The 20334-nt window shown below is 45.6% G+C and overlaps 1 protein-coding gene across 1 annotated transcript in view; it reads left to right on the plus strand.

Annotated features, from left to right (window-relative positions):
- The window catches only part of LOC140185051 (uncharacterized), a 783302-nt gene extending 764801 nt beyond the window's left edge, over window positions 1-18501 (plus strand). Inside the window, exon 5 of the mRNA XM_072238268.1 lies at window positions 16332-18501. Coding sequence (XP_072094369.1) covers window positions 16332-18501 — 2170 coding nt within the window. The remainder of the gene's footprint in view (window positions 1-16331) is intronic.
- Window positions 18502-20334: the final 1833 nt, after the last annotated feature.

A 20334-nucleotide genomic window follows, 5' to 3' on the forward strand; every position in this document is an offset into this window, starting at 1 on the left:
GAATGGGTGGGCATGTTATGTTTGTGTTTCTACGAGATAGAGAATGGGACCCCACAAGGCAGTATTTGTAGCCCTTCATTATTTAATATTATGATAAATGATATATTCTCTGAGATAGGTAGTCTGGTGAGTAAATCACTATATGCAGATGATGTAACTTTATAGATTAGAGGAGGTATTTCAATTTTACTGTAAATAGGATGCAATTTACAATTGATAGATCAAACAATGGGGAAATAGATGAAGATTTTAAGATTTCAGTCACTAAAACACGTAATCTGATTTACAAACAAGATTAATAGACCTGCACATGATTTGAAGTTATATGATTAAACTCTTGAGGAATTGTCAGTGGTAAGTTTTCCAGGCATGTGGATGTATGATAAACTGACATGGAAACACTGTTTCAGTAAAATGATTGATATGTGTGGGTATTCTATGGTGCAACATGAAAATCTTTGTTGATTGTTTATATTTGTTTAATTCAATCTGTTCTTGATTCTGGCTGTGTGGTTTAAGGATCAGCTTCATCTTCAACTTTATTCTGTTTGGGTGTGATACCAGCACAGGCTTTAAGATTGTGTTGTGGTGCAGTAAGGTCGTCTCCTGTTTCGGGTTTACTGGTTGAAATGGGACAATTGCCCTCACAATGACAGAGTGTGAAGTTGCTGTTAACATACTGGATTAATTTGAGGGCTAAGGAAATATCATCATGTTAAAGGTGTGCTAGTGGACTGTTGGGACGATCACAAGAAGAATGTTTTTAGTTTTGGGTGGCTGGGTTCTTATCAAGCTGGGAATATGGGTGTATTGGATGATACAACATGTCCCACTGTAGCTTTCTCCGTAGCACCAGCTTGTTTTTTCCAATGACTTCAGTTGATTTTAGGTAACACAATATGATTATGTTCTTCCTGAGAGTCAGCTGGTTCATTCGCATATTAATGAAAGTTATTATCATACAGTAATCATTTGTACAGATGGATGAAATGATAATTTAACTGGGAATGTTGGAGTGGCTGCTTTCTTTCTTTGTGTCTGAATTGTAGGTAATGATAAAGAAATGACTTACCAGCCACTAATCAGTAAACGAAGCATAATTCATTGTCATCCTTTTGGGCTTACAGTGGGTGGAGGAAATTGGTCCTTGCAAATTTGTAATTTGTTCAGAATCCTTTTCGGTTTTGATAAGACTTTAAACAGGTCATTCTAGCAGTAGGTCAGATTTTCTGTTAGAACTCATCAAACAGTGTTTCATATACAACGTTTGGTTCATATGTCTGCACATTATGGACCCTGTACATCGCACTGTTGAGGGAAATGATCGGGCTGACTGATTAGCAATAATACCTGTTAAAAGTTCAACAGTGGATATAGACCTTCCCACTTAGCAAATCAGAAGCTAAGGGTTAAGAATTAGTGGCTTATGGCAAGGTCATCCTTCATTGGGTGTTGTACAATAACCCTGACCTTATTCAGGAGTTTAAAGTAAAGGAGCCCGTCAGGGGCAGTGATCTTAATATAATTGAATTCATACTGCAATTTCAAAGGGAGAAGCCAAAGTCACATGTATCAGTCTCGCAATGGAATAAAGGGAATTACAGAGGCATGAGAGAGGAACTTGCCCAGGTGAATTGGAGGATACTGGTGGGATGACGGTGAGCAGAAGTGGCTGAAGTATCTGGGAATAGCTTGCAACGCGCTGGACAGACATGTCCCACAGAAGAAGTTCTTAGATGGCAGTGGTAGGCACCCGTGACTGACAAGGGAACTTTAGGACTACGTAAAACCTGAAGAAATGACACTACTGGTAGCAAAAGTGAGTGGCATGCTCGATTACTGGATTCTTTGAAAATCGAACAAAAGGCAACTAAAAAGCGGTAAGAATGTTAAAGATGAAATATGAGGCAAACTAGTCAATAATATAAAGCTGGACACTCAGAGATGTTTGTCCCAGTTAAATAAGGAGTGAAAGGGAGACGAGAGTTGATATTGGACCACTGGAAAATGATGCTGGTGAGGTCGTAATGGGAGCAAAGAAATGGCAGATGAACTTAATGAATACTTTGCAACAGTTTTCACTGTGGAAGACACAGCAGGATTGAGTGAATTTGCTATTACAAAGGAAAAAGAGCTGGACAAACTCAAAGGTCTTAAGGTGGATGAGTCATCTGGACCAGATGGACTACATCCCAGAGTCCTGAGGGATGTTGAAGAGATAACGAATGCATTGGTCACGATCTTTCAAGAATCACTTGATTCCTGCATGGTCCTGGAGGACTGGAAAATAGAGAATTGCACTCTTTAAGAAGGGAGAAAGGCAAAAGAAAGGAAATAATAGCTCAGTTAGCCGAACCGCAGTGGTTGGGATAGTATTGTAGTCCTTTTTCTGAGGAGGAGTTTTCAAGGTATTTGGAGACTAATGATAAAATAAGTCAATGTCAGTATGATTTCTGTGAAAGAAAACCGTGCCTAACAGACCTTCAGAGGTCTTTGAGGAAGTGAAGAGGAGGGTGGATGAATGAGAGGCAGTGGATATCATTTACTTGGATTTTCAGAAGCCCTTTGATAAGGTAGCACACACGAGGCTGCTGAACACTATAAAATCCTATGGCATTACAGGAAAGATACTGGCATGGACAGAGGAATGGCTGACAGGCAGGAGGCAGCGAGTAGGAATAAATAGGGCTTTTTCAAGTTGGCTGCCAGTGACTGGTGGTGTTCCTCAGGGGTCAGTGTTGGGACTGCCACGTTGTTTGTCAAATATTTAGATAATGTAATTGATGGCTTTGTGGCAAAGTTTGTGGATGATGCAAAGATAGGTGCAGGGGTAGGTAGTGCTGAGGAAGCAATACGATTACAGCAGGACTTGGACAAATTGGAAGAAGTGTTAAAAACATGGCAGATTGAATACAGTGTTAGGAAATATATGATCATGCATTTTAGTCCAAGGAATAATATTACTCAGTATTATTTAACTAGACAGAAAATTCACAGGTGCCGGGGGCTTAGGAGTTCTCCTGCAAGAGTCCCAGAAGGTTATTTCGCATTTTGAGTCTGTGGTAAAGAAGGGAAATGCAATGCTGGCTTTTCTCTGAAGGGGAATAGAATATTTAAGCAAGGAAATAATGCTGAGCCTTTATAAGACACAAGTTAGGCTGTACTTGGAGTTTAATCAACGTTTTGTGTCCCATATCTCAGAAAGGAAAGGGGAGTCTCATTGAAACCTATGGAGTGTTGAACGGACTAGATAGAGTGGATGTGGAGAGGTTGTTTCATGTGGTGGGGATACCCAGACTAGAGGACACAGTCTCAACATTGAGGGGAGACCTTTTGAACAGAGGTCAGGAGGAATATTTTTAGTCAGAGAGTAGTGACCCTGTGGAATACTCTATCAAAGACTGCGGTGGAGGCCAAGGCTGTGGGTATATTTAAGGCGGAGGTTGATCATTTCCCGATCGATCAGGCCATCAAAATACATGGAGAGAAGGCAGGAGTATGGGGTTGAGTAGGATCCGGGATCAGCCATGATGGAATGGCGGGGTGGAGTCGATGGGCTGAACGGCCTAATTCTGCTCCTGTGTGTTATGGTCTGACCAAGATTCACCCTGACCCCCCTGACCCTCCCAGTCAGCACTGCCCCCACTCGTCCCATTGAACCTGTCTAAGTGCGGGTGGACTTTAGGACCCGGGGGAGCTCAGGACCCGCCGCCCCGCGGCTGCTGCTGAATCCGCGGCGTTTCTGTTCAGTTGTCGGATGCGGTGAACGAGTTAAAATTAACGGATCGATAATTCTCATCTCGTGTTTATTTCACTCTCCGCACATTTATATTTACAGGGACTTTACTGCTGACGCCGGTCCCGGGACCCGATCCGTTTACAAACCCGGAGCGGAACCGGAGCAGATTCTCAACCACTGGTTTACATTCCGAGTCCGGAAGAAAGGATAAAGTTTCCCCGTGAATTTATTCCCAGTGAAGGTGTGGAGATGGGACTTGGTCTCCGCGTTGTAAAATGAAACTGTCCCGGACTCGTAACTGAGATAAACTCCCACCCTCCCGGGGATGGGACCGGCAGGGAGACGGGACTCGGGGGAGAGGAACTCGTCATCGAACTCGTCACAATCCCGATGTAACTCGTCACCAAACCGCCCGATGACCCAGAATCCGGTCTCCGGACTCAGACTGACCCGTCTCTTCCTCTCCACAGACTCTGCGGCGACTCCCAGACACCAGAACCGATTCCCCGTCACCTCCACCTCCCAGTAATGTCTCCCCGATGTGAATCCCTCCGATCCCAACACACAAGACCAGTTTGTGAATCTCTTCCCGGTGTCAGGGAGATCACTCCAGGTCCCGGTCCGTCTCACACTCTTCCGATCCTCAGACACCTCGAGATACGGACTCGCCGTTTCCACATCCAGGGTGACAGAGACTGGGGGGAGAAGCAGAGAATTAGAGAGTCCCCGGGGATCGGGGGGGAGACTCGGGCAGCGCGGCCCCGGGGATCGGGGGGAGACTCGGGCAGCGCTGCCCCGGGGATCAGGGGGAGACTCGGGCAGCGCGGCCCCGGGGACCAGTGGAAAGGCCGCTTGGCCTCAGGCGCGGTCGGATGGCCGACAGGAACCTTTCCCGAGGTTTGACCCAACGAAAGTGGATGGACAACTAATGTCTCCCCAAGCGTTCCCGCTGGACGGAGAGCAGAGATTTCCCGATCGAACAGACACAAAATGCTGGAGGAACCGAGCGGGTCAGGCAGGAGGTGTGGAGAGAGATGGGCAGTCTACATTTCAGGTCGACATCTTCCCTCAAGAACGGAAATACATAGGGGAGATAAACAGCAGAAACTAGAGCGGGATAGGGATGGATTAAGATGGGCAGGGGCTGGGTGACTGGATTATCAGGAGGTCACAGAGTTTCTTCGGCCCAACTTGTTCGTGCCGACCAGCTTCCTTTAATGAGCTAGTCCCATTTGTCCATTATTCCTTTCACCTTTCTTATCCACGTACCTGCCAAGATCTATTTTAAAACATTCTCCCTGTACCCATCTCTGCAGTTGACCAAGGGCCCGCTGTAAACAGAGATAACCCTCTTCCCCTTCCACTTTATCTTTTCCATTACTGATTTTTCACCTGGAGCCTACCAGCCTTCTCCTTCCCACCCGCCCCCCCCCCACCTTCTTTATTGGGCCTCTGCCCCTTCCCTCTACATCCTGACGAAAGGTTTCGGCCTGAAACGTGAACCGATCTTTTCCACGGATGCTGCCCGACCTGCTGAGTTCCTCCAGTATGTTGTGAGTGTTGCTTTAACTCTCTTCCCTGTCCACTGTACCATGAATTTTAGTGTCACCCATAAACCTACTAATTATGTCACCTACATTATCATCCAAATCATTAATATGATTGACAAACAACCGCGGCCCCAGCACCGACCTCTGCAGGTCACAGGCCTCCAGTCCTCTGTGTTTAAGAGACACTTGGACAGACACTTCAATAGGCAAGGCACAGAAGGAGACTGACCTAATGCTGACCAATGCGATGAATGTAGATGGGTAAATAGGTCAGCACAGAGGTGATGGGTCAAAGGGCACATTTCAATGCTGTACGGCGATGGCTCTGTGAACTGAATGGATAAGAACCCCCAAACCCCTTCCCCCGACGGGTGCTGAGAATTCCAAACAGACAGTGACCCCTGACCCTTGACTCCTCAGACAGGGAAACATCCTGGCTGCATCCTTGCTGCCAGTTGACTCCTGAAAGAATTTTGTGCTTCCCTGAGATCTCGTCTCATTCTTCTGAACAGGGAACAGGGAACAGAGAACATAGAACAGTACAGCACAGGAACAGGCCCTTCATTCAATGTTAACATTCATTTGTGAGTGGGGAGTGTGAAGGTTCGAGACAGTAAAGGGAGTGATAACAGGAACCAGTAGGGGAGAGATGAATGGCAGATTGAACCAGAGCCAGGTGAGGGAGGGATGCAAAGCCTGTGGGCAAACTGTGTGCATAGACGTAACGAGTAGCTGGAGGGGGACAAAGATGGAGATGGGGATCCCTTTGTCCCCTTCCCCACAACCCCATCACCCGCAGCCCCTCATTAGGACAGGGGAAGTATTTGCAGGGACCCTTAAACAACACGGATTCTGATGCAGGGTTTCATCCCAAACCGTCAACTCCAGTCTTTATTGTTCTGCAATTATCCCTGCTTGTCTCCTTTTCCAATCTACTTTGCCCAGCAACTCCCTCAAGCTTCTGCAACTAACTGCTCCTCTCTGACTCATCTCCCTTTACACCTCATGATACATCTGACTTTATCTCCCTGTCAAACTCTGGCGTGAATTCTATCATTTTATGATCACTGCTTCCTAACAATTCTTTTACCTTAAACTCCCAAATCATATCTGGTTCATTATAAAAATCCTACTCCAGGATTGCTTTTCTCCCATCGGGCTCAACCACAATCTGCTCTAAAAAGCCATCTTGGGGGCATTCTACAAATTTCCTCTCCTGGAATTTAGCACCAACATGATTTTCCCAATCTACATGCATGTTGAATCCCCCCATTCCGACCTTCACCGTGCCCTTTTTCCATCTCCTGGTGTGATTTGTATCCCATTTCGACCCTGGCTACTATCTAGAGGTCTGTATATAATTACCATCAGGGTCTTTTTACCCTTGCAGTTGTTTAACTCCACCCACAATGACTCAACATCTTCCAATCCTATGTCACCTCTCTCTAAGGATTTCATTTCATTTTTTTAACAACAGACAATCCCCATCCCCTCTGCCTACCTGCCTGTCCTTTGAATACAAGGTGTATCCTTGGATGTTGGACTTCAACCAGGATCTCCTTTCAGCCACAACTCAGTGACGCCAACAAAGTTATACCTGCCAATCTCTACCTGTGCTACAACATCATCTACCTTATTCCGTATGCTGGAGCATTCAAATATAACACCTTCAGTCCTGTATTCATCAGCCTATTCGACACTGTCCACAGGAACTTAAGCAAGGTCTTTGATGTCGATTACAGACCACACTGGGGGTATTCTCTGCATTTCCGCTTCCCCGAATATGAGGAAAAATAGAAACATAGAAAACCTACAGCACAATACAGGCCCTTCGGCCCACAACGCTGTGCTGAACATGTCCCTACCTTAGAACTACCTAGGCTTTACCCATGGCCCTCTATTTTTCTAAGCTCCATGTAGCCATTCAAGAGTCTCTCAAAAGACCCTGTCGTTTCCGCCTGCACCACCACTACTGGCAGCCCATTCCGCGCACTCACCACTCTCTGCGTGAAAAAAACTTGGACAGGTACATAGATAGGAAATGGTTAGAGGGATATGGGCAAACACACACAAACGGGACATGCTCAGGAAGACATCTTAGTCTTGCAGATGGATGAAGTGGGCCGTTGGTTAAACATCCATCAAACCCCTCCTAGACCATCATCCTGAGGAATCTCACCCTGGAGTCTGTCTGTGAACTGTTGATTTGACGTCACGTCAGAGGGCAGCTCAGTGCCTCAGAAAGACTGGGTAAGGAGCACAGATTTCATTCCTAAATGGGAATTTGTGCCTGTCTCTTTGACCGTGTGTCACACTCTGATATTATGTGTGTGTGTGTGTTGATTGTGGTAAATATCAGTGTGTTTGTGTGTACACATTGAGGGAGAGTGTGCACATTGAAATATTTGTATGTCACAGTGTGTCATCACATGTCTGGTGTGTGCTGACAATGTGTGACATGTGTGAGTTGTTTAAATAAGTAAATTGCCGTGTCTGAAGAGAATAGTTTCCAGGTTACTGAGGGAAATAACAACATACATTGCTGAGACTCTGACTACAATCTGCCAATTCCTCTTGTGTATGTCTGTGGGGGAGTTTTGCCACGCCGGTTATGCTATGTGTGCTTCTCCGGAAATGAAATCTTGAAAAATGTCAATGCTGGTTGGTGTGTCTGGGCTCATTCTCACAATGCTTCAATGCAGTGGTTTGATAACCATAAGACCATAAGATATAGGAGCAGAATTAGACCATTTGGCCCATCGAGTCTGCTCCACCATTCAATCATGGCTGATCCTTTTTCTCTCCTCAGCCCCACTCCCTGGCCATCTCCCCACAACGTTTGATACTGTGTTCAAACTCTGTTTCTAAATAGACACGCCTTTATCGTGAGGCTGTGCCCTCTTGTCCTAGACTCCCCCACCATGGGAAACATCTTTTCCACATCTTCTCTGTCTTGGCCTTTCAACATTCAAAAGGTTAAAATGAGATTCCCCCCTCATCTTTCTAAATTCCGGTGAGTACAAGCACAGAGCTATCAACTATTCCTCATATGATAACCCTTTCATTCCCGGAACCATCCTTGTGAACCTCCTCTGAACCCTCAATGATACCAGCACATCTTTTCTTAGATGAGGAGCCCAAAATTGTTCACAATACTCAGGGTGAGGCCTCACCAGTGCCTTATAAATCCTCAGCATCACATCCCTGCTCTTGTATTCTAAACCCCATGAACTGAAACAATGGATTTACCTTTCCCACAACTGACTCTACCTGCAAGTTAACCTTTCGGGTGTTCTGCAGAAGGACTCCCAGGTCCATTTGCATCTCAGATTTTTGGATTTTCTCCCCATTTAAAATAATCTGCATATTATGTCTACTACCAAAGTACATGACCATGAATTTTCCAGCATTGTATATCCTACCAAGCAGCCAATGCTCTGACCATACCAATAACATTTCTGGAACACCGTGGGCTCTTAACTTGGTAAGTAGCCTCATGTGTTCAACCTTGTCAAAGGCTTCTGAAAGTCCAAATATACAATATGCACCACAACCCCTTTATCTACCCTACGTGTAATCTCCTCAAAGAATTTCAACAGGTTTGCCAGGCAAGATATTACCTGAAGGAAATGATGCTGACTTGTCCTATCATGTCCAGTGTCACCTAGTATTCCATAACCTCATATGTAACAATTGACACTAATGTCTTCCCAACCACAGAGGTGAGGCTAACTGGTCTATAATTTCCTTTCTGCTGCCTTCCTCCTTACTTATAGAGCTGAGTGATATTTACTGTTTTCCAGTCCTCTAGCACCATGCCAGAGCCCAATGATTTTTGAAAGATCATTTCAAATGCCTCCACAATGTCTACCGCTACATCTTTCAGAACACTAGGGTGCAGTTCATCTGGTCTGAGTGAATTATGAACCTTTTTGAGCACCTTCTCCCCTGTAACAGTAACTGCACTCACTTCTCTTCCCTCGCACTCTTCAACACCTGACACAGTGCTACTGTCTTGCACAGTGAAGACTGATGAAAATACTCATTTAGTTCATCTGCCATCTTTTTGTTCCCCGTTATTATATCTTCGACCTTATTTTCTAGTGGTCCTATATCCACTCTCATCTCTATTTTATTTTTTACAATACTTGAAAAACATTATGATATTGTTTGCTCACTTGTTTTATAAAGACAGGTGTGTAAAAAGGGCCCGAAGGATCATTGGAGACCCGAGTCACCCCAACCACAAACTGTACCAGTTGCTACCATCGGGGAAATGGTACAATAGCATAGAAACCCCAACAGGGTCCAGGGACAATTCCTTCCACCCGGCCATCAGCCTGCTTAACTCATGCTGAGGTAACTGTATTTCTACGTTATATTGACAAGCATGTTCTACATATAGTTTATCATGAAGAGAACAAGGAGAAAACCCTTAACTCCGAGTGGAGTCATTGGGATGCTGTCATGATGGTGTTTTTTAAGCCGGCTTTCTTATTCTTATGAGGCCGCGTTGCTAGCTCGACGCTCAACCCAGCACGGACACTGTAAATGGCACATTGAGACGGAGACATAACGTAAAGAATTTTACTGCTCGTTCATATGAAGAATGCAAGTAATAGTCAGTTCAATTCAATTTAATATTTCATTTTTCCCCTCCCAATCATTCTTTCAGTTCCTCTCTGTAGGTATTTAAAAGCTTCCCAATTCTCTGGCTCCTATTAATTTTTACTTTGTTGTGTGCCCACTCTTTTGCATTTACATTAGCTTGTCTTCACTTGTCAGCCATTTTGCCATTTGAGTATTTATTTGTTTTTGGAATACGTCTATCCTTCACCTTCCTCATTTTGCCAGAAACTGACACCATTTCTGACAAATATACTTTGGCCAACTCCTTTCTCAGACCACTGTATTTATTTTATCCACTGATTACTACAACGTCAAACATTACTTTCTGCTGATCAAATTTCAGGTTGAACTCAGTCATGTTGTGAGCATTCTCTCCTAAGGTTCTTTTACCTAATCACCTCCGGTTCAATACATAACACCCAACCCAGTAGAGCTGTTCCCCGAGTAGGCTCAATGACAATCTGCTCGATGAAACATCACACAGCATTCAACAAATTCACTCTCTTGAGATCCATTACCAACCTGATTTTCCCAATTGTCCTGCATGTTGAAATCTCCCATGACTATTATAACATTGTCCTTTTCATCAGCCTTTTCTATTTCCAGTTGTAATCTGTGGTCCACATCCAGCTACTGTTGGGATCCTGTATGTGACTGTCATCAGTATCATTTTTACTTTTGCTGTTCCTTAACTCAACCCACAAGGATTCAATATCTTCCAATCCTATGTCACATCTTTCTACCGATTTACCAGCAGAGCCACACCAACCCCTCTGTCTACCTTCCTATACCACCGAAACATTGTGTAACCTTGGACATTCAGCTCCCAACTACAACCATCCTTCAGCCACGATTCAGTGATGGCCACAACATCATACCTGACAATCTGTGATAGTGCAGCAAGATCATCCACCTTATTTCTCACACTCCATGATTGAGATATAACACTTTATATAGTGTATCTGCAACCCTTTCAATTCTGCATCCCTAATGCACTGATACTCACCCTGCTGGCTGCAATTTTGTCCTTGTACCTGTCCGCCCTATCTGACAGTCTGACTGCATGATATCTTTGCATTTTTACCATCAGTCCTATCCCTTCACTCGTTCCCAACCCACCCCCACAACCAAATTATAGACAATTCTCACTTCAAATTGGAATTTAATTAAACAAGGAGAAATGAATCTTTGTAAGTTTTACCTCGATCAACGGCATCAAGTGTTTCTCTCAGCACTGTGTTTAACAAATTGGGGTAATCGAATTTTTCAAACGGTTGGGCCTCATCTGTCACTGACAATTCCTGGACATCATCATTAATCCTGTAAATATTAAACTACTTGTTATAAACTGCTAGTTTGAACTATACCGATTTTCAATAAAGAGTATGTCCTACCTCCTGTTCCGACGAGCTTCCTCCTGAAATAAATCAAACATAAATCTGATTAGACTTGGACTTACTGTCCACATCATGAATTTCATCCAAGTCATGACAAGGTGTTGAAAATTCCCACTCCCACGGTAACTCACAAACACAACCAAAACAGAACCACCGGTTAAATTACAGGGAAAGTTCCTGAATGTCAGACCATTATTAAGAGGATGAAACTTACAGGGAAGACAGGACAGGTTGTGTATTTTCATCTGGATAGACATTAGGGTGATTAAATGTAGGAATTTAAGATCAATGATGGATTTAATTGTGTGCAGGGGTGAGGCATGTACCTCTATTTATGGGAAGAATTGTGGAAGAGGAAGTTCAGATGGATTTTAATAAATCCCATAAGAAATTTAGTGAAGAGGAACTCGCTACCACAGGAGTGGTTGAAGTGGAACAGCAGAGATTGAATGTAATGGGAAAACTGTATTGTATCATTTCTTAATGCATGCATTACTAAATGAAAATGAAAGAGGACTACCTGTTTTCATAATCTAAAAAAAAAACTGGATAAACACGTGAAGGACCATGGAGTTCAGGGCACTGTTGCTGGGTGTGGGAAGAGAATTCTGAAGCAGGGAAATTGTTGGAGGATGACGGACCGAATGGCCTGTTTATGATGGAGACCGGATGAGATGTACCCCCGGCCACTGTGGGAGGTGAGGGAGGAGATTGCTGAGCCTCTGGCGATGATCTTTGCATCATCAATGGGGACGGCAGATGTTCCGGAGGATTGGAGGGTTGCAGATGTTGTTCCCTTATTCAAGAAAGGGAGTAGAGATAGCCCAGGAAATTACAGAACAGCGAGTCTTACCTCAGTGGTTGATAAGTTGATGGAGAAGATCCTGAGAGGCAGGATTTATGAACATTTGGAGAGGTATAATATTATTAGGAATAGTCAGCATGGTTTTGTCAAGGGCAGGTCGTGCCTTACGAGCCTGATTGAATTTTTTGAGGATGTGACTGATCACATTGATGAAGAAAGAGCAGTAGATGTAGTGTATATGGATTTCAGCAAGGCATTTGATAAGGTACCCCATGCAAGGCTTATTGAGAAAGTAAGGAGACAATGGATCCAAGGGGACATTGCTTTGTGGATCCAGAACTGGCTTGCCCACAGAAGGCAAAAAGTGGCTGTAGACGGGTCATAATCTGCATGGAGCTTGGTCACGAGTGGTGTGCCTCAGGGATCTGTTCTGAGACCCTTACTCTTCGTGATTTTTATAAATAACCTAATGAGGATGTGGAGGGATGGGTTAGAAAGTTTGTTGATGACACAAAGGTTGGAGGTGCTGTGGATAGTGTGGAGGGCTGTCAGAGGTTACAGCAGGACACTGATAGGATGTAAAACTGGGCTGAGAAATGGCAGATGGAGTTCAACCCAGATACGTGTGAAGTGGTAGATTTTGATAGGTCAAATATGATGGCAGAATATAGTATTAATGGTAAGACTCTTGGCAGTGTGGAGGGTGAGAGGCATCTCGGGGTCCGAGTCCACAGGACGCTCAAAGCAGCTGCGCAGGTTGACTCTCTGGTTAAGAAGGCGTACAGTGTATTGGCCTTCATTAATTGTGGGATTGAATTTAGGATCCGAGAGGTAATGTTGCGGCTATATCGGACCCTGGTCAGACCCCACTTGGAGTACTGCGCTCAGTTCTGGTCGCCTCCCAACAGGAAGGATGCAGAAGCCATAGAAAGGGTGCAGAGGAGATTTACAAAGATGTTGCCTGGATTGGAGAGCATACCTAATGAGAAGAGGTTGAGTGAATTCGGCCTTTTCACCTTGGAGCGACGGAAGATGAGAGGTGACCTGATAGAGGTATATAAGATGATTGGAGGCATTGATCATGTGGATAGTCAGAGGCTTTTCCCAGGGCTGAAATGGTTGCCACAAAAGTGCGCATGCGCCGGTCGTGCATACAGCCTGGTACAGCCGTTCCGATCTATTCTTACTTTCTTCTTCTTGCTTTTTAATTTACGTTATTTTTTGTATTCTTTTTCTCACGGTAACACGTCGAAGCTGCACCCTCTCTAACATGCTGGTAGAGAGAGTTGTATTTGTTTTTTTTTAAGCGCTGGAAATGGTCACACCCCGACACGCGGGACAGAAGCAAGGTCGCATTGTGTATTCCAGGGACCAGCTAATGCCGGAGGGTTTAGCGAGCAGAGCGGCGGAAATCCGGAGGAAAACACGCAGAGGATGCAGAGGGGGATCACAAAGTCGAGAAAAGAGGACCGGGTCGAGACAACAGAGACTTTTGGAAAAGAGGAGTTCGGTGGGTAATACCGCTCCGGCTGACCAGAAGTGCACTGAGAGCGATAAGCATAAAGGAGTGGGAGCTTACTGATCTGGTTAACAACAGGTGGTGCAATCCTGGGCATATTACGATCGAGGAACGTGTTTGCAGACTGGATATTGAACTTTTTACTGTTGGACTTTTGCCACATTCCACCGTGATACAACACTGGGCGGCGCGGGAGATCGTTCCTGCTTTTGGCCATCGAACGTGCAGCTCCTCCCGTGGAGGGTCAGACACCCTGAGCCAATAGACTGGTCCTGGACTTATTTTCCATCTGGCATATTTGCATTTTGTTGTTTGATTGTTTGTGGATTTTGTATTGCTATATGTACGCTCTATTCTTGGTTGGTGCGGCTGTAACGAAACCAAATTTCTCTCGGGATTAATAAAGTATATCTATCTAATCAGGACTCAGGTTTAAGGTGCTGGGGAGTAGGTACAGAGTAGATGTCAGGGGTAATTTTTTTACGCAGAGAGTGGTGAGTGCGTGGAATGGGCTGCCGGCAACGGTGGTAGAGGTGGATACGACAGGGTCTTTTAAGAGACTTTTGGATAGGTGGATGGAGTTTAGAAAAATAGAGGGCCCTAGATAAGCCTCGTAATTTCGAATGTAGGTACATTTTCGGCACAACTTTGTGGGCGAAGGGCCTGTATTATGCTGTAGGGTTTCTATGTTTCTATTATTATAGTTCTGTATTTTATTTTTCGCAAAGTCTGCACACTTCCAAGTGAGTTTGCAAATGATCTTTCCGTCACGAAGTTTCCCCTCGGGATCAAATGCGCATGCGTAGAGGTCTGAGCTAATCCCGGATATCGCGCATGCGCTAAGTAGACGAGAGGCTCAGGAGGAGCGGTCGCAGGCAGGAGGAGGCTTCGGGTGGGAAATTAATCACCGGTGTTCGAACCGCGACTGAAGTACAATTACCTTGAGCTCCGGCCACACTGGTTCTACACCCCGCGGCAGCCCCAATGCTATTCCTCTTTCTCAGCCCCACAATCTGTACTCCGGCCCTGGGAACCTTTCGTCTGGTGAGCTCTGGAGCCGCAGCCAGCCCTGCGGCGCATGCGCATCACTGGATCCTGGTACAGCGAGTAGACAGGTTTCTGGTTCATCCGGCATTCTGGGTAAAGAGGCAGCCATGGGTGAAGTTGCCAGCCTTGTCCCCGTACAGGCGGTGGAAATGGTGTGGGTGGATGTATCTCCCAACTACTGCCGAGCTCCAGCTATTTAAATCCAACGATTAAGAACTCGGAACAAAAATATAATTCAAATTAATGTCGGATGAATAGTCTACCTTCCAGTCAGTGAAAATGTCATTTAGTGCTGAATTGGGGGAAAAAAAACACATTCTGTCAGCTTTTGTTTTCTCCGGGTGAATAATGATACGAAACACATTTGTCTTCGATGACAAGTGACTTGTGGCTTTCACATCACAAAAGCGCCACACTCGATTAACTCAAACAACAGGAATTCTGCAGATGCTGGAAATTCAAGCAACACATATCAAAGTTGCTGGTGAACGCAGCCTGATGAAGGGCCCTGACGAAGGGTCTCGGCCTGAAACGTCGACTGCACCTCTTCCTACAGATGCTGCCTGGCCTGCTGCATTCACCAGCAACTTTGATGTGTGACAATCGAATAACTGCTGCCCTCCCCTTCATATTAATTGGCATTGCCATCGATGGGTTCATGACTGTCAATCAGCTCGGGAGAAGGGATCCGAGGAATTAGAAAATCTCCAGGATCAGACGTGTAGTAACAAAGGCTCTCTGTAGTGTTGTGGAACATGACCAGAAATTGAAATAATACCAAAGGACAGAAACAAATTGAGCCACGTCACAGGTTGATTGAGGGCAGAAATACCCATTCTCATCCAGACAGGAATACAGTCAGAGAATTTTCTGGTCAGTTAGGATGCCTGATCCTAGCCCAGTTAGAAGATGAGGAATTCATAGATATACATTGAAATCTACAGTACATTACTAACCCTTTGGCTTCAACTTGAGATGAACTTTCTAACATTGTGATGCTAGAGCTAATGACAGACTAAAATCTCACCTGAAATATTGTCCTTCACCCACTGATATCTTTTGCAAATATTTTTACAGGTTTAAAATGCCAGAACGCTTGTGCACGGGAATCTCAAACACAGCAGCACGTCAGTTTCACTGTCTCTGAATGGATATTTAAGGAGTGAGCAAATATTGTCTTTGCAACAATAACACATCTGTTGTCGATCCTTGGAGATGAAGAAGTATCTCATCCAAACTGGAAATGTATTTTGTGTCTGAAATGAAGTTTTCTGTTGCAACTCAGTGTTATCTACTGGAACCGGGAGCTGAGAACACACCAGCATTTGTTCACTGGAGATCAGTTCTTCAACTGCATTGATTCTACAAGCGATTCAAATGTCTGACTTTCACCTGTTCTATGTGTAGGAGGGGAACTGCTCAGTCATCCAGCCTGAAGAGAGATGAGCAATTTCACACCATAGTGAGATGCTCCACCTGTTCTGACTGTGGAAAGCCATTCATTCTGTCATTGATGCAAAAGATATATCCAAAAATTCAGCAGTCAGAAGATATTGACCTGCTGTGAGTATGGGAAGGCATTTACACACTCAAACACACCACAGTGACGCCAGCAAGTTTACAGCATGGAAAAGTCAATTACCAGCTCTGAATGTGGGAAAGCATTCACTCAGTCATCTCCACTGAACGAACACCAGCGGGTTCACACTGAGAAGATGCCGTTCACCTGCACAGACTGCGGGAAGGGATTCACTCACTCATCCACACTTCAGAGGCACCAGCGAGTTCACACTGGGGAGAGGCCATTCACCTGCTCAGACTGTGGGAAAGGATTCACTCAGTCATCTCACCTACTGACACACCAGTTAGTTCACACCTGGGACAGACCATTCACGTGTTCTGAATGTGGAAAGGGATTCACTCGGTCAAATCACCTACTAACTCACCAGTTAGTTCACACAGGGGAGTGGCCACTCAGCTGTTCTGAATGTGGGAAGGGATTCACTCAGTCATCCACCCTTGTGAAGCACTTCAGACTTCACACTGGTGAGAGGCCGTTCACCTGCTCAGACTGTGGGAAGGGATTCACTCATCCAGCTCAACTAAAAGAACATCAGTTAGTTCACACTGAAGAGTGGCCACTCACCTGCTCAGACTGTGGGAGGGGATTCACTCGACCATCTCACCTACTGAGACACCAGTTAGTTCACACTGGGCAGAGGCCTTTCACATGCTCTGAATGTGGGAAGAGATTCACTCGGTTATCTCAGCTGAAGGAACATCAGTTTGTTCACACTGGGCATAGGCCATTCATCTGCTCTAAATGTGGGAAGGGATTTGCTCGGTCATTTCAACTGAAGGTACATCAGCGAGTTCACACCGGAGAGAAACCGTTCTGCTGCTCTGAATGTGGGAAGAGATTCACTCAGTCATCCACACTTGTGAAGCACTGTCGAATTCACACTGGGGAGAAGCCATTCACCTGCTCAGACTGTGGGAAGGGATTCACTCAGTCAGTTCAACTAAAGAAACATCAGTTTGTCCACACTGGGGAGAAACCATTCACCTGCTCTGTTTGTGGGAAGGGATTCACATGGTCATCTGACTTGAAAGTTCACCAGCGAATTCACTCTGGGGAGAAGCCATACACCTGCTCAGATTGTGGGAAAGAATTCAAACGGTCATCTGACTTAAAAGTACATCAACGAGTTCACACTGGAGAGAAACCATTCATCTGCTCAAATTGTGGAAAAGAATTTGCACGGTCATCGGACTTGAAAGTGCATCAACGACTTCATACTGGGGAGAAGCTATTCACCTGCTCCGAATGTGGGAAGAGATTCACTCGATCTTCTCACCTACTGACACACCAATTAGTTCACACTGGGGAGAAACCATTCACCTGCTCAGTCTGTGGGAAGGAATTCATTCAGTCATCTGACTTCAAAGTGCATCAGCGAGTTCACACTGGGGAGAAGCCGTTCACCTGCTCTGAATGTGGGAAAGGATTCACTCGGTCTTCGCAATTGAAGGAACATCAGCGAATTCACACTGGGGAGAAACCTTTCAACTGCTCAGACTGTGGGAAGGAATTCAGTCGGTCATCTCAACTGAATGAACATCAACGAGTTCACACTGGGGAGAGGCCTTTCACCTGCTCTGAATGTGGGAAGGCATTCACTCGATCCACTCAGTTACTGACACACCAGTTCATTCACACTGGGGAGAGGCCGTTCACCTGCTCAGACTGTGGGAAGACATTCACTCAGTCATCCATGCTACAGACACACCAGAGAGTTCACACTGGGGAGAGGCCATTCACCTGCTCTGAATGTGGGAAGGGATTCACTCAGTCATCTCACCTACTGACACACCAGTTAGTTCACACATGGGACAGGCCATTCACTTGCTCTGAATGTGGGAAGGGATTCACTCGGTCCACTCACCTACTGTCACATCAGTTAGTTCACACTGGGGAGAGGCCGTTCACCTGCTCAGACTGTGGGAAGACATTCACTCAGTCATCCATGCTACAGACACATCAGTTAGTTCACACTGGGGAGAGGCCGTTCACCTGCTCAGACTGTGGGAAGGGATTCACTCAGTCATCTCAATTGAAAAAACATCAGCGAGTTCACAGTGGGTGGAAGCCATTCAACTGTTCAGACTGCGGGAAGGAATTCATTCAGTCATCACAACCGGAGGAACATCAGCTCGTTCACATTGGGGAGAAACTGTTCACCTTCCTCAGATTGTCGGAAGAGATTCACTCAGACATCTCACCTAACGACACACCAGACTGTTTTCAGGAGTGAGAGGACGTTGAGCTGCTCAGACTGTGGGAAGGCATTCACACACTTACCCACTCTGAAGGGACAGTGGCGGGTTCACACTGTGGTGAGGGTGGTCACCTGCTCTGAATGTGGGATGGGTTTCAATCAGTCATTCACTCTTGTGTCGCCCTACCGAGCTTTGACCCATCGTTAATCGGAGAGATCAGAAGCTTGAGAGGACGGAATTCACTCAGGTTTGACAATTGAGTGTTAATAGCAGTGGCTCAGGACAGTATTTATTAAAGCTTTGAGCAGTGGCCAATCAGTGTACAGGATTTATTTTCAAAAATAACTTAATGTTAGGCAGGAGCAAGAGGAGTGGCCAGTGTTGGAGCGGCCCATGTTGGAGTGGACAAAGTTGGAGCAGCCCATGCTGGAGTGGACAATGTTGGAGCGGAGACTTTGAGGTTTCAGTGAGGAGAAGGCAAAATTATGACGGAGGTAGAACTTTCTTTTTGCCCCCTTCTTTACATTTGCTCAGTTAGAACAGCCAAGATGCCAGGCAGGATAGTGGAAAGCTCCTCTGGCGGGATGTGGGAAGGCAGGAGACCCCCCCTGTGTCCCTGATAACTACCCCTGTGAGAAGGGCATCTGGCTTCAGCTCTGAACGATCCACATTGAGGAGTTGGAGCTGGAACTGGATGAACCCCAGATCATTTGGGAGGCTGAAGGGATGATAGGTCGGACATATAGAGAGGTAGTCGCACCAAAGGTGACAGCACAAGAAACTGGGTGACAGGAAGGAGAAAGGGGTTAAACAGTGAGTGCAGTGCACCCCTGTGGCCATCCCTCTGAACAACACATATATCACCTTAGATACTGTTGGGATGGGGGGATGACCTCACAAAGGGAAGTCACAGCTACAGGGTCTCTGGCGCTTGGTTCTGCAAAGGAAGTTCAGTTAGTGAGGTGCTAAGTAAAGAGACAACTCATCCAGGGCTGTGGTCTCAGGACTGCCATCTGTGCCATGTGCCAGGAATAGGAAGGATAAACTGTTTGACACGTGGCTAAGGAGTTGGTGCAGCAGGGAGGACGTAACATTTTTGGATTATTTGAGCCCACAGGGATTTCAGTGTGCACAGGCGTGTGAGTGCGTTGGGGAGAGGGGACATCGTTGGTGGAGAGTGAGTGGGCAGGCATGTCTGTCTGTCTTTCTCTCACTCTCTCTATCTCTCTCACACACACACATGCAGTGGAGTGTGAGATAAGGGGAGTGAGAAGGGAAAAGCGAAATGAGCAGTTTGGAGTTAGGGCTCCTTCACAAAGTCCCAGACTCACCCAGCCCTCCCCCTCTGGAATTGATCCCATTCCCTTCCCCAGGCTGGGGGTGGGCATTGAGTTACCTTGTAAACATTTCGTGAATTGTTCAATAGCATCTGGTTCACATACTTTGATAATAAATTTACGTTGAACTTGAAGATTTAAACGTATTTTTCATAAAACATGTACTGATGAGAAATGGTCTCAGTGAAGGTCCGAGAGTGGAAAATGAACCGGTGTTCAGACCCACTGCTCCGTGCCAGACAAAACCCCTGTCTGAGTCTGTCCCGTCTGTCTGTGCTTGAGTCACTTCCCTCTAAAGTTTCCTTATTCTGCAGCTGTCCCAGGTGTCTTTTATGGTCTTCTCAACCCCATTCTCCTGCCTTTCCTAATCAAGCACCGGTCAATGTATGTTTTAACTAAACAGGATGACTTGGGCTCTGAGCTGTCCGTGGCAATGAATTTCACAGGTCCGTTACCTCCCTTAATGCACGATCTCTGGTATTTGACATTGTGACCCAGAAGATTAAAAATGTCAGCTATCTATTCTATCGA

This window comes from Mobula birostris, chromosome 20 (genome assembly GCF_030028105.1).
Source record: "Mobula birostris isolate sMobBir1 chromosome 20, sMobBir1.hap1, whole genome shotgun sequence".
In the NCBI taxonomy this organism is placed as follows: Eukaryota; Metazoa; Chordata; class Chondrichthyes; order Myliobatiformes; family Myliobatidae; genus Mobula; species Mobula birostris.